This window comes from Staurois parvus, unplaced genomic scaffold (genome assembly GCF_062004578.1).
Source record: "Staurois parvus isolate SC_StPar_1 unplaced genomic scaffold, SC_StPar_1.0 ptg000300l, whole genome shotgun sequence".
Taxonomy (NCBI): domain Eukaryota; kingdom Metazoa; phylum Chordata; class Amphibia; order Anura; family Ranidae; genus Staurois; species Staurois parvus.
Genome location: NW_028318096.1, coordinates 917,235 through 931,132, shown reverse-complemented (window position 1 = coordinate 931,132; position 13,898 = coordinate 917,235). Strand labels below are relative to the sequence as shown.

The following is a 13,898-nucleotide window of genomic DNA, read 5'->3' as shown; positions in this document are numbered from 1 at the left end:
TTGCCCACTTACAAAGAAATGAAAGCTCTATAATTGTTATCATAGGTGTATTTCAAATGATAGAGACCGAAAATCAACCAAAAATCCAGAAAAAACACGATACAAATGTTATAAATTGAATAGCAGTTCAGTGAGTAAAAAAAGTATTTGATCCCCTACCAACCAACAATAATTCTGTCTCCCACAGACTGGCTATGTGCTCATGTGGTACACAGATTAGTCCTGTCAATTTAGGAAGGTGTTCCAAACGACAACTCATTATGTGTAGAAAGGACACCTGTCCACAGAATCTCTTTCTTCCATTTAAACCTCACCACCATGGGCAAAGACCGAAGAGCTGTCAAAGGAAATCAGGGACAAGATTGTAGACTTGCACAAGGCTGGAATGTGCGACAAGACCATCAGCAAGAAGCTTTGTGAGAAGGAAACAACTGTTGGAGCGATTATTCACAAATGGAAGAAACACAAAATAACCATCAATCGCCCTAGGTCTGGAGCATCTTCCATGTAAGATGTCACCTCATGGGGTAAGGATGATCATGAGAAAAGTTAGGGCTGAGCCCAGAACTACATGAGAGGAGCTTGTGAATGATCTTAAGGCAGTTGGGACCACAGTCACCAAACAAACCATTGGTAACACAATACGCCTCCATGGATTGAAATTTTGCAGTGCCCGCAAGGTCCCCTTCCTCAAGAAGGCACATGTACAGGCTCTTCTGAAGTTTGCCAATGAACATCTAGAGGATTCAGAGACAGATTAGGAGAAAGTGCTGTGGTCAGATGAAACCAAAATTGAGCTCTTTAACTCATTAACTCGACTAACCATGTTTGGCGGAGGAAAAATGCTGACTATGACCCTAAGAACATCATCTCTACAGTCAAGCACGGAGATGGAAACATTATGCGTTGGGGCTGTTTTTCTGCTAAAGGTACAGGCTGACTTTGCCGCATTGGGGGGGCCAATGGACGGAGCCATGTATTGTAAAATCTTGGATGAGAACCTTCCCTCAGCCAGTGAAGATGGGTTGTGGATGGGTCTTCCAGCATGACAATGACCCACAACATACCGCTAAGGCAACAAAGGAGCAGCTCAAGAGGAAGCACATTAAGGTCATGGAGTGGCCTAGCCAGTCTCCAGACCTCAATCCTGTAGAAAATGTATGGACAGAGCTGAAACTTTGAGTTGCCAAGCAACAGCCAAGAAACCTTAACGATTTAGAGAATATCTGTAAACAAGAGTGGACCAAAAGCCCTCCTGAGATATGTGGAAACCTGGTAACCAACTACAAGAAACATCTTACCTCTGTACTTGCCAACACGGGTTTCTCCACCAATTACTAAGTCATGTTTTGCTTAGGGATCAAATACTTATTTTACTCACTGAACTGCAACTCATTTTATAACATTTTATCATGTGTTTTTTAATGGATTTTTGGTTGATATTCTATCTCTATCATTTAAAATACCCATAAGATAAAAATGATAGACCCTTCAGTGGGCAAACTTACAAAATCTGCAAGGGATCAAATAATTATTTTCCCCACTGTATTTATCATATTGTTTAATGCTCTTTCTAAGAAAAATTGTTGTTATATCTACAGTTGATCACATTATAGTTCCGTGAGCTGTACATACGAAAATTATTTTCGGATTCACGATGATCTCAGACTTTTTACCAGGGGTTCCTCAAAGGTAAAAACGGTAAAAAAAAAAAACCCTGATCTACAGTTTGGAAACATTTCCACAGTGCAATTTCTGCTGAGAGCAAAGCTGCAATTTGCAGTGTAACAAAATTACTTTCAATTTGTACTCCACACTAATTTTTTTTTCAATCTCAATTTGTTACAAAAAAAAGAAGGGAAACAAGTTTCAAAATGTCACATCTCTAAGCACTACCATTAGCCATATCTCATCCTAAATAGATGGTCACTGGTCCTGCACTGTACGTGATGATGTCAGCAAGAAGGGAGGTGACAAGAGAGGTAGAAAATTAACAAGCAGAAATACTTCAAGGGACTGGCTTCCACAACTGGAAACCACGGGGAGGGAGAATACTGGACTGTGGCCTAGTCTGGACATACTGTAGGTGGATCGAAATTCGGCCAGTTCAGCAGGGACGAATTTGATTCATCTATGGCCTTTCCTGTTTTTGGGAAGTCGGTCTAATAATCGTCTTCTCATGAACGGGCTTTTTTCAATCAGCGCTGATAAATGTATTCTGGAGTTCCAGCTCTCAGCACACAACAGCACACCGGGGAGTATTTCTCTATGCACCTCGTTTGTGTGGTTGGAATCCATTCAATTTTTTTTTGATCATCCCTCTGGCTGATCAAAAATGGACCCATGTATGCCCAGCTTTAAGATAAACATCTCTGTGTTATCTCTTGCCATTAAAAATGAGCATTAGATCCCTTATCAGCTGTAGACTGTGTGCGTGGTGGGGAGGTTAAAGATTTGCCCAGAGTTAGACTTTGCATATCGTTATTAAATAATCTCCTGCATTTAAAAACGTGAATATTTTCTTTACATTGCAGGATGTGTAAAACATGCCAAAAGGATGACATATTATAATAAATGTCTTCTAAGACACCCAATGAGATTCTGAAGGGCTCACTTTGTCAAAGTACATAGATTTACTGCTCAGATAAACTTTTACATATTTCCCAGTTATATACCTTTGTTTTGGCAGTCATAATAAACAACAATGTTGCTGACATAACTCATTTTGATTGGAAAATGTATGCAAAATATCAACCTTAGGAACTTCTGTGCTTTCTACTGAAAAGATATACATTTTATTTGATCTATATAAAAACTGTATGTCAGAGCTCATTTATCTGATGACACATTTTACAATTATCAGTAGAATGTGATATATATTTCTGAATAGTATTTGTGATTATAGTAACACAAGGCAGACTACAGTTCAATCTCTTTTTTTTTCAATCTCCTATTTTACTGTCACAAATGGTTTGCCAGTGTCTGTATTTATTTTCCTTTTGAGCAATTGTGAACATGAGAACATGCCTATTAAAATTCTTTAAGAATTCTGTAACAATGCAGACAATCATATTTTATTTCTGGATGGCGTGGAGAAGGATTAGATCATCCAGCAGGTTTTTACTATTATCTGTTTCCTTGACTGGATGATGAGTGCTGTTCCTAGAAGGAACTGGATGACAGTGATAGCAATGCATGCACATTACCTTGAATTTTCCCTATGCTCCAGGTAGATAGAGTTGGAAACACTTGAAGGCAGATTTCCTAAGCCCTGAGAACCAATAAGGACCTTTGAACTGTGAAGAAGCTTGTTATCGTACGTTAAAGTGCATATCCATCCAAAAAGTTTTTGTTTCTTTAAATAGAACAGGCAAGGATTAGAACTCCCACTAAGGAGATTTTCCCTCACTTCCAGTCCTGGAGGAATTGTTGTCCGGCAGAAATTATTGAAGGGATATCTCGCAATGCAAACTTTACAGTGAGTGCTGCAGACAAGGCATTCAGGAGGACATTCTTGAATGTCTGTTTTTTTTTAAATGGCAATACTGCATTGCAACTACAAGCTAAACATTTGGGTCGCAGTTGCAATGCGACTATATTCAGCTGAATAGGTTGTAATTCATGGTAGTCTCAGTGGGGCTGCTCATCTCCCAGCAGCAAGAAATGTGGGATACTGGGTAGGTAATCAAACTATGTAAAGTCCTATCTAGCGATCCTGTGTCATCTGCTGTATGGAGGAACACTTTTATGACAGGAGAACCTCCTCCCCGCTCTCTTCTCTGCCGCTGTCACTTAACTCTGTACTCTTTTATTTTAGTGTGGGGATGAGAGTTGGAAGGAGCTCAGAGACCAGGCCAAATGTCCATGGGGGGCCGACCTTGGGGAGCACAAGTGAAATCTGTGGTGGGCCCAGCCCACTCCAGCACCCACCTAGATCCAGCCATGATGAGTTTCCATAGTGAAACTGAGTTATGAATATTTATATTTCCTCTAGCCAACCAGTGGGAGGTTTATTACCGCTTGTCGTGGAACCTGTCCTGCCTAGCTGAAGGGGAGGATGAGAGGCAGGAGAAAAAGAGGATGAAGACACAGGATGACATCTACAGTGTTGCTGGTTGGTTTAAAAGCTCTTACACTGTATATGGATTTCCAAAGTGAGTCTGTTACTTGGGGTATCTGTGGCCCTAACTTCCCCCCCCCCCTTGTGTGATGAGAAATAAAACCTTTAAAAAGACAGAAAGCAATTGGAACCCACTGTTTTTCCCCATTTTAGACAAGGACTCTGGATAAAATGTCAGCCCTCCCCATCTTTGGGAGGACACACCTTGCCTCCAAGGGATCTGGGGGTTCTACAGTTCTATATGGGCAGTGTGAGATCTAAGACAATGCTGCCTCTGACTGTTACGCTGTCCATACATTATACAATTTTCTTGTTCAAATTCCTTCAGATTTACCTTCAGCTATGTAGTGCAAGGGCCTGTCAGATTTCATATAAATTGAAAGTGTTTGACCTCATATTATATGGTTTTGGTGAATCTAAAGGAACATTATATATGAAAATTGTATAATGCATGGCCAGTCCTATTCTCAGAGGATTTGGAATGGGATTTGATGGTATAACTACTGTACCACTCACTGTTCTCCTTACTGCAGGCTTTGACATGAGAAAGCAAAGCCTTGTCTCTACTAAGATGGCCACCTCCACATAGGGATACAACACAGAACAAAGCATTATAAGAAAGTAAACAGGCAACAATCAAATGCAGGAACAACACAGGCAAATTTGACAAACAACCTACTTTTTTGGACACAGCTTCAAGGGTTCACTGTTTCTGATTACTTATAGAGTTTATGAATATTGTTCAGGTGTATGTATACCCAAGACCTTTTTTTAGCTTTAGATAAAGTAGGAAAGGGATGAAGCCTCTATAAGATTATTGGTTGCTGACTGTGTGCTGCTGTGAAGATTTCTCTTTACTTTCTTGAAGCCACAACACCAAGGGAGAGGAAATCTCTCAAAAGCAAGGGGAATGCCCATCTTAGACAGGTGTCACCAGAACATGTGTCTCTATTAGAAGATTTTCCCCCCACCTCTTGTTCTCCATGAATACTGAAAAAAGCAGAGGTGAATCTAACTAGTGGCCAAACAGACATCATGAATATCTTGGCAGGAGGTCTAACTGTTCCAAACAATACCCAAAAATGAAAAATAAAACAGGTTTTGCCTTTACCTACACTTTATGTTGTCATCCTGGCCTTGGTAATGTTACTTCCCTCTGGACATCTTCTTGTTACATAAGCCTTATGTTAGTGGTACTACATATGCCAAGCCTCCATAAGACCACATGGTGCAGCCAAATGGAAGTATGCCTGGTTCTGGAACACATACTGCAGGCATCTATGGGATTGTTTCAATGCAGTACCCTGGAAGAGACTGGAGAGACTCCTTAAACTGGCTATACACTGACCATTTCTTCTATCTCTGGTATATAGCGTGGATGGATGAATCTCCTGCTGTGATTACTGTATTTAATAAAAAAAAACGATGCTCCATCTGACAATATGCAGCTGCTGTTTGGCCAACAATTTTTGACCTGACTCCTCTGATTTTTCCAATCCAACAATATCAGGCAGGAGGGGGCTGACAGGACCATCCGCTGGGAACATTTCAGCCAGTTGCTCAGGAATTGGCTGTAATTTGCTCAGAGTATGGCCACATTTAGATAAATGACTTGTGGAGCTCAGCTGTCAAGCAGCCAATGCTGTTTTAGTATTCTGTATAAGTTAAAAGAAAAAACATATATTTGGCCTCTTGCAAATGTTGCAGGCATTCATCCCTGAACCCACAGGGCCCTAAAAGGGAGTAACACTCAGTACTGTTTGGGATGGTCCCCTTAATAAATTACAGGGTGAACACCAATTAATTCAATCTCATTAATATTACTGTATGTCCTATGATCACGAATCGCTCCCATTCCCAGACAAATCAATTCTTAAAAACAAAGATGGTCTATTGGCAAGAACTTTGTATCATAAGCCCACAGCTGGCAATATTACATAGGAAAAGTTTTCATCCAAAGTTCCTGATCAACTCCATCCCATATAGCCAATATATATACAAAATATGAATAAACCTGTTTGGATTGTTACTAGGTATTGTAACCAACACATGGAGGTTAAAAAAAAATCACAGGACAATACTGGCACTTTTTAACCTGTGATCCACAAGTGGGAAACCTAGTTTCTGATAAGCTGACATTTACTGTACTTATAGACACGCAAGATCAATCAGAGATAATCTAATAAAAAGTGAATTTAAAGGCACACAACGTAAAGACCCATGTAAATACCCAGGTACATTCACTAGTGTTGGGTGTAAGTATTGCAAGTATATGAATACCAAAAAAAATGAATTAGACTACCCAATGGTGAGAAATATATACGAGACACTACTGCAGCTGTAAAATCCTTGGCATAGTATACCTCTTAACCTGTGATTGCAATAGCTTCTATGTTGGTAAAACCAAGATGCCATTTTGGAAAAGGGCATATAGACATATACTTAGCACCAAGACATGCAATACAGAATTACAGTTAGGACAATATATGAAGAATACACATGGGGGCATCTTTCCATGAATGCAGTTTCTAATACTGGACAGAATCCACCCACCCCCTCATTGGGGAGGCTGGAATAAAAGTCTCCTGCAGTGTGAGTCGTGGTGGATCCATAGATGAAATGTCAATGTACTGCTAGGTTTAAATTAAGTTGTATCTTTCGGACCTTTTTTGGAAGGTTTTGTCTCAGGAACGTGAGAGAAATAAAAATATCTAGTAATTACGTGCATCTTCATTTTACCCCTTTTTTCTGTTTTTCTATTGAACAGACTATCATATTTGCCCACTTTCCATATTATGCTATTTATTCGGCTATATAGTACCCCTGTTTTAATGCTATGTTGGTTAATTATTGTAAAATGTCGTTGCTGTCTCTTTTCTTTCCCCAGGGCTTGATTCATTGTGGGAGCTCTCTTTAATTTCCCCACCTGGCGCCCCCAGGCCACACTTGTGGGTATTTCAACCTATAGTTTGCAGAATTTTCTGCCTAACTGCAGCGCATACTCATTTCATAATTAACAGGATTTTCCTGGTTCCTTTTTTGCGCTTCAGCATGGCTCCGATGTGTGCAAGTGGGCCATCAGAGCATGATGCGTGACATCATCGTGCTGTGCGAAGTGCCGATACCACATGGCTATCAGGTCAAGGAGCCTACTTAATCTGGTGCTGGAGGGTGATTGGCTTTCCAGTTCCTTCAGGCCCTCCCTGGGGGTTTTATTGGTCCATGGCTAGCTAGTGTACACATATAAAAGGTGCTAGCAGCAGTAATCGATTTGCTGGATGCAAATGGTATCTCTGTCAAAACCAGGCACTTCTGACTCTTCCCAACTGGGGATGATTTATCCATTTACTTTTTGTATGATCACCATGTAGTGCATGCAATCTTTCTATGGATGTTCATATTTCCTTTATACAGTAGAAGCTTTCCCATAGAATCTGCAACTTGAGACTTCCCATTTACCTGGCTTTTTATACATCCAGATTTCTTATCTAACATGCACTAGATAGGGGTGGGAAAACTTCTCTCTCTCTCTAGAAATACACTACCTATATGTAATAATTTTAAAGTATTAATAGTTTACTGTCAGGCTCCGCCCAACGGGATCTCTAGTGGTCCACAGCACGGGGTTTCCCAGGACGCGGAGTCTAAGTCCCAGTCTGCCTTTTCACCAGAGCCCCTGATGGTGGGGATGGACTTGGTGCAAGACTGGAACCAGGTCGCGCCCCTGGGCACCCCCGGTGGCGGTAGAGGGGTCCCGCTGAGGGTGTGTGCCCGGGATGAGCCTGCTGTGAAGGGGATGACAGGTCCCGATCCGAGCGGGATGGATGGATGACTGCTAGGAGTGAGCGAGGTCAGACTAGCCGGGTCGGTATCGTGCGGGCAGCGTGGTACAGGAGGAGCAAACGGAGAATTGGTCGGGGTCACAAGCCAGGTTCAGCAGGTAGCGGGCAGCGCGGTACCGAGGATCAGGCAGAAGGATGGTCAGGAACGAGCCGGGGTCAGAGCAGGAGAGGGTCAGCATAAATCAAAACAGGCAGAGTTTGGCAACAAGGAAACGTACTTACAGGAACAGGAACAAGACCTTGCGGCAACTTGGAGATGCACAGGGCAGTTTTAAATAGAGCGCCCTGTTCTCCCATTGGTGCGGCCGCGATCGCTAGTGCGCATGCATGGCCGCCGCCGCGATCGCCGAGGATTCTGTGCTCGCCGGCTCGGACGGATCAGCAATCTGCACATGCGCGCACCGCCGAGAGCCCGGGATCCCTGATATTTACATTTGTTAGCCAGATACTGTAGGGTGGCCCCAGTAGCCAAAAATTTGGGCACCCCTTCGGGCCCTCTTCCCTGGTCTCCTCTTGCCCTGCAGATTGGCGGGTCAACATCAACATTATTTTTAATCTTGTCTATGTCAGCGGCTTTATATCTTTCTATAATGCACATTAAGGTCAGTAATGACTCTGATGCAAATATGATATATATATTTATGATAACATAGTGATATTAATGTCATGTTTTTTTTAACTGTAGCATAATTTAAATGCATAGAAAGCACCCCTGAGGAAGAAGTAGACTTCGAAACGCGTTGGAGGCTGTACCTCTGGACTATCTATGCAATTTGAATTATTTTACTTCATTATTAGTAATATATATGTACATTGTCTGTAGCCACAATACCTGCATGTTCATGTTTTTTAACCTTCATTTGAATTTTTTGTACAAATAAAAAACTTTGTATACATTTTATATATAAATACTGGTTGTTTATGTAGCCTATAATGTTCCATTTATAAGAGGATATTCTTGGTCTTTCGCATGTACAGGGATGATGGCTACCTATTAGCACCTCAACATTTTTCTAACACTCAGTACAGCATTCAGCTCCGTCCAGCCGCAGCCTGGGATAGAATTTGACAGGCTGCAGGCAGCGGGGCTGGTCACTATACCTGTGCTTCCCAAACGCACAGCCGCTAGACATCCCCATGTACAAGGGGCCTTAGGGTTCTTCTGAGGTTATAATAGGCATCACCTTATGTTTTACAAATGCAAAGGCACACACATACAATGAGGCATGAATTTAGTATATAAAACAACCTTAATTACAAAGTGGTATGCAGATTGCATAATATTTCTTATATACAGTAAATTGGTTATATTTTTCAATTGTCAGCTTTTCAAGCACCACATTCCTTGTTATACTGTAAATATTATTTGTATTCGGAGCTGCCACCTCTGATTGCTCACAGACTTTCACAGAAAGGCAAAACAGCAACATGAAAATAAACTTTTTTATTCCCATAAGAAGTTCTGGTTGTTTTTTCTTTTAACAGCACAGTAGAAAAACAAATACCTTTAATATTTAAGCTCAGTAAAATAATTCAGCCAATGTGTATAGACAGCCATGGCCTACTCTGATGAAAAAGAGTTATAATGAATTCATACCCCCTAGCTTTCCCTCTTTTGTATGCAAGTCCCTTTCCACCCTCCTTTTACACTTCCATTATGCAAACCAATACACTAGGAATAAAAGGGAAATGAGTGATTTTGCGCATAATGGCCTATTTTACATTTTCTAACATTGTCTGCAAAATTGATGGAATTTGGTTGCTATGTACAATGCTATTTTCTAAGAAAAACATTACAGGTTTATGTGAATGGGGATTTTCTGTAATCCAAGATGATGAAAGGTGCGGCATCTACCTAAAATGATAAGACTGAAAGCTGTCTCTTACCTCAGAAAGTAATCATTAAATACAGGGGTGTGGACATTTTTGAAAAATTACTTGTCCAGGGACTAAATCAGTATCCCAATCTACTTGTCCCTCATGACAATCTACTCATCCAGATAAAAAAAATGTTTATTTAACCAAAACCGTATTTAAATCCAAGGTGATTTTAAGAATGTCTGGGGCTTTTAAAAACAAAAGGGGCTTTATGGCAACTTAAACGTAATCATTTTAACACTGCGCTGTTCATCTCCTCCTCCCCTCCCTTCCTGTCTCCAGCTTCGCACTGAGGGATGGTTGGGCGCTCCAAAGGGAAGGGGAGTGTCGGGCTTATCCTTTATCCCTTTCGCTGCCAAAGCCGTTTGCATTTTTTGCACGTTTAAAAAATAATTTTAGGCCTGAAGATTACATAAAACCCCCAAACATTTCATATTTCTGAAATCAGAGACCCTGGAGAACAAAATAGTGGTAGTTCCAATTTTTTATGTTGCATGATATTACTGCAAACGCTCAGTAGAAAATACAAGTAAGTTAAAGCAATATATTAAAAAAGCAATACATTTCAATATTTTTTTGTAAAATATAAAAGATGAGGTTGCATTGAGTAAATAGATATCCAACATGTTATACCTAAAATTTGCATGCGCTTGTGAAATGGTGCCGAACTTCAGTACCCTATATTTTCTATAGGCGACAAATTTAAAGCCCCTTCTAGGTCATTAGTATAGTGTTATGGAGGAGGTCTCATGCTAGAATTATTGCTCTCATTCTGGCGTGCGTTGTGATATGCGTTGCATGTGTATCGCAATTAACGTTTTCATGCGTTGGCGCCCCAGTGTGTGCTTTTACATTTGTACAACCATATGTGAGGGTGGGGATCTCAATTTTTTGGGGGGTGGGGGGATGTTATGTGCTTGGGTGTAACTTTTGTTTTTTACAATTAGAAAAAAACTTTTTTTTTCATCACAAAGGGGACAAAGTCCCCTATGTGATTATTTTTGGTGACAGTTTCTCTTTATTGAGACATCCAGGTTCTAAAAGACCCCTGTGCTCCCTGAATATAATGCAGTGCACATCGCACTGCATTACATTCTTTCCCGGCCTCTATGGCCGCAAATCTGTCAATGGGGACCCGGAAGTGATCATCATAACATCTCTCCCGGGTCAGGACAAGAAGGGGGGGGGGGAAGCAGACGTGTCTGCTGTCCCCCTCCCCTCTAGCCAATGGCGTTGAGACATCATGTGGCGGGAGGTTCACACGGGGGGGGGGATTGGGGGAAGAGGCTAGCACTGTGTGGAAGCAATCGGCGGCAGCACTGCTGCCTGAATTCCTCCACCTGACAGGTGAGCCCTGCTGCTTGCCCGCAGCAGAGTTAAAGGTTAAAAAAAACTACCTGCCCGGCAACCGGAACTACATGTCCCAGGTGTTGGGCAATATAAATTCAACATCTCTGGAATAAGGTGCAGTTAAAGCCAAACCTGTTTTTTTATTTGTGGCTAGAATATGAAAAAGATTAAAACCCCTGTCAGTGTTCATTTTTTGCCATCTTTGTCCCATTGGGAAGAATTTTGTTCTCTTCCTGTCCTGTAGACACAACAGGAAGTACACGGATATCTCTCCAAAAAAAAAAGAAAGCTCCTGCACTCAGATTAATATGTTGTTGCTTCACATTTCAGTTCTGTAAATGACACATAGGTTGTCACACGGTGGAAAAATGTTCTAGGGTGGCATTGGAAAAAAATGTCATTGCAACACACAGGAAATAGTTACTGTATTACTGTGTATTGCGATAACACACCATTTACCATGTGTTGCCGCCGCTTACAGTTGTGCATAGAGCCTTAAAGCAGTACTAAAGGCACAAATACTCCCCTGCCAGTGCTGGCTTCTTCCACGTCTCGGTCTTCCTCCGTCTTGATTGGCCATCATTGGATTATGTCATATCCATGCATGGACAGGAATGCATTTATTCCGGCACACAGGGAATGTGTCAAAATGTAAACTGAGCTGCGCATGCACAGTTCAGTGTACATTCTGGAGGGGATTACAAACAGACAGGTATGTAGTTCATTTCAAAAGATACATTGCATTTCTCTACTGCAATAAAAAGGCTGCCTGATTGCAATGTTTAACTTTTTGCCTTAAGTTCCGCTCTAAGCTGGCATTAAATATGTGCATTTTGACCAGTTCCTGTTTAAATACAAGCTGTGGGTAGCCTGTTATGGCCCCCATCCGCCTGATGCCCAAGAGTTTTGATGCTCTGCTATTAATTCAGGTATTTGCAATATAGCCCTGACTTTGGTTGATGTGTCCAGGATCTTTACTCTGAATCCACTAGACACAGTTTTAAGCACTAAAGCCTTGATGGAGGATTGATTGGGTCCTCGAAGCACCTTGGATGCCTTTTTTTTGGTCACTTTTAAAATCAAATAAATACTTTTAGTCTCCCAGCTCCCATTCACGTTACACATATGTGTGTTTTTGCATGTTGCTATGCTTCATGCATAGGGTAGCATGTAGGGCATTTTAATGGGCTGTTCCACAATACATCATACACAGCAAAGAAGCTCATGCACCTTTTTGAGCTTCAAGCTTTGCACATTTCGTAACTGTGTGCTTTTCTGCATTTGTTGCACGTTCTTGTACTTCCTGCTTGGCGCCTTTGGGGTACTATTAATAATGAAAGGCACTGCGAATGAGTTCATGCACTACATTAGTGTGAAATGGGGGCTGAGAATCATTTGCTTGGTGCTACTTCATTCAGTTATACATAAAATACAACAGCTGGCTGGGGAGGTTATTCCATTCATGCTATTCAGCTTGGATTGGATGATCAATTGACTTTTTTCATTCAATAAGTGGGTCTGAATGAGAGAAATCTTAGAGTATGACCAGGTTTAGACAGTTGTCATTGGAATAAGTGTCCCCATTTCCCCTCTATTACTGTTCCAGTGACAGCTCAAACTTTTGGATTTTCACTCCAGATAGCCATCAGGAGGGTGAATCTCCCTAGAAAGCTGCTGAGATATGCATAGGTTTAATGTGTGTATCATGCCAGGGTGAGTGCAACAAGTAATGAATGCTAGGTTAGAAGAAAAATGACATATTGACATTGGGGTCTCATAAAAGAGCAGGACAGTGACATTATAGAAAGAGATGAAGTGCATGATACCTGGGACAGAATGTTCTCCTGGTTTTCAGACTCATCGTCCAGTGTATCCTCTCCTGATTCCCGAACATTAGATTCTGTAACCTCCTGCACCAATGGATGATTAGGCATCCCTGTGGTATCTCCAGGGATAGTAGATCCCATACATACTCCACCATAAAACAGAATGAAAAATAATACCAAAATCCTGCTTGGATCCATAAGAGCAGCAGTAGACAGCTGTGACCTGACACCTTCACAAGTCTCCAAAATGTGCTTGATTTGCGCTGTCAAACGGTGTGCATCCCAGTTCCACTTATCTTCGTCTCCACATTAACACATTGTGACCCTGGGAAATCATAACCACGCTAACAGAAAGGTTGCAGTATATACGGTATATAACACAAAAGTGATTGTGATGTCCTGCAAAGTTTTCTCTTTTTCTTAGACTCTTCAAAGGCGTTCAGCCTGCAACATGCTTAGCATAGTTTGCCTGCCTGTGCAGTTGTCTGTATGCAGTCCCTCTAAATGGTAAGATGAAAGGCACAGCCAGACAGAGAGGCTGGGGAGGCTTTCTTTAGATGGGCGCAGAGACTTCTCAGGTTTCAACACAAGAAAGGGATGGAGGTGCTGAAGAGCACAGGATAAGATCTCCAGGCAGGGAGCTTGGAGCAGCTGGGACAGAATATCACAAGGCTTCTCTACACTGCTAAGGGAGGAGAGGTAGCGGGGAGGAGCTCTTCCTATGTGCTTACTTTTTGGAAAACTTAACGACTTTTCCAGTCGGGAAACTGATACCCAGGTCAATTTATTATGCTGTAATATTTTGATTGCTAGGAACCATTTGAAAATCAGGTGTGTTTTCCTTTATAGTAAATTCTTCTGTGGACATCCCTGCCAACACAA

At 41.5% G+C, this 13,898-nt stretch overlaps 1 protein-coding gene across 1 annotated transcript in view; it reads right to left on the bottom strand.

Moving 5' to 3' along the window:
• The window catches only part of OLFML2B (olfactomedin like 2B), a 239,819-nt gene extending 226,156 nt beyond the window's left edge, over window positions 1-13,663 (bottom strand). The window contains exon 1 of the mRNA XM_089683074.1: window positions 13,017-13,663. Within this exon, the coding sequence (XP_089539200.1) occupies window positions 13,017-13,214 (198 nt within the window). The 5' untranslated portion in view covers window positions 13,215-13,663. The remainder of the gene's footprint in view (window positions 1-13,016) is intronic.
• Window positions 13,664-13,898: the final 235 nt, after the last annotated feature.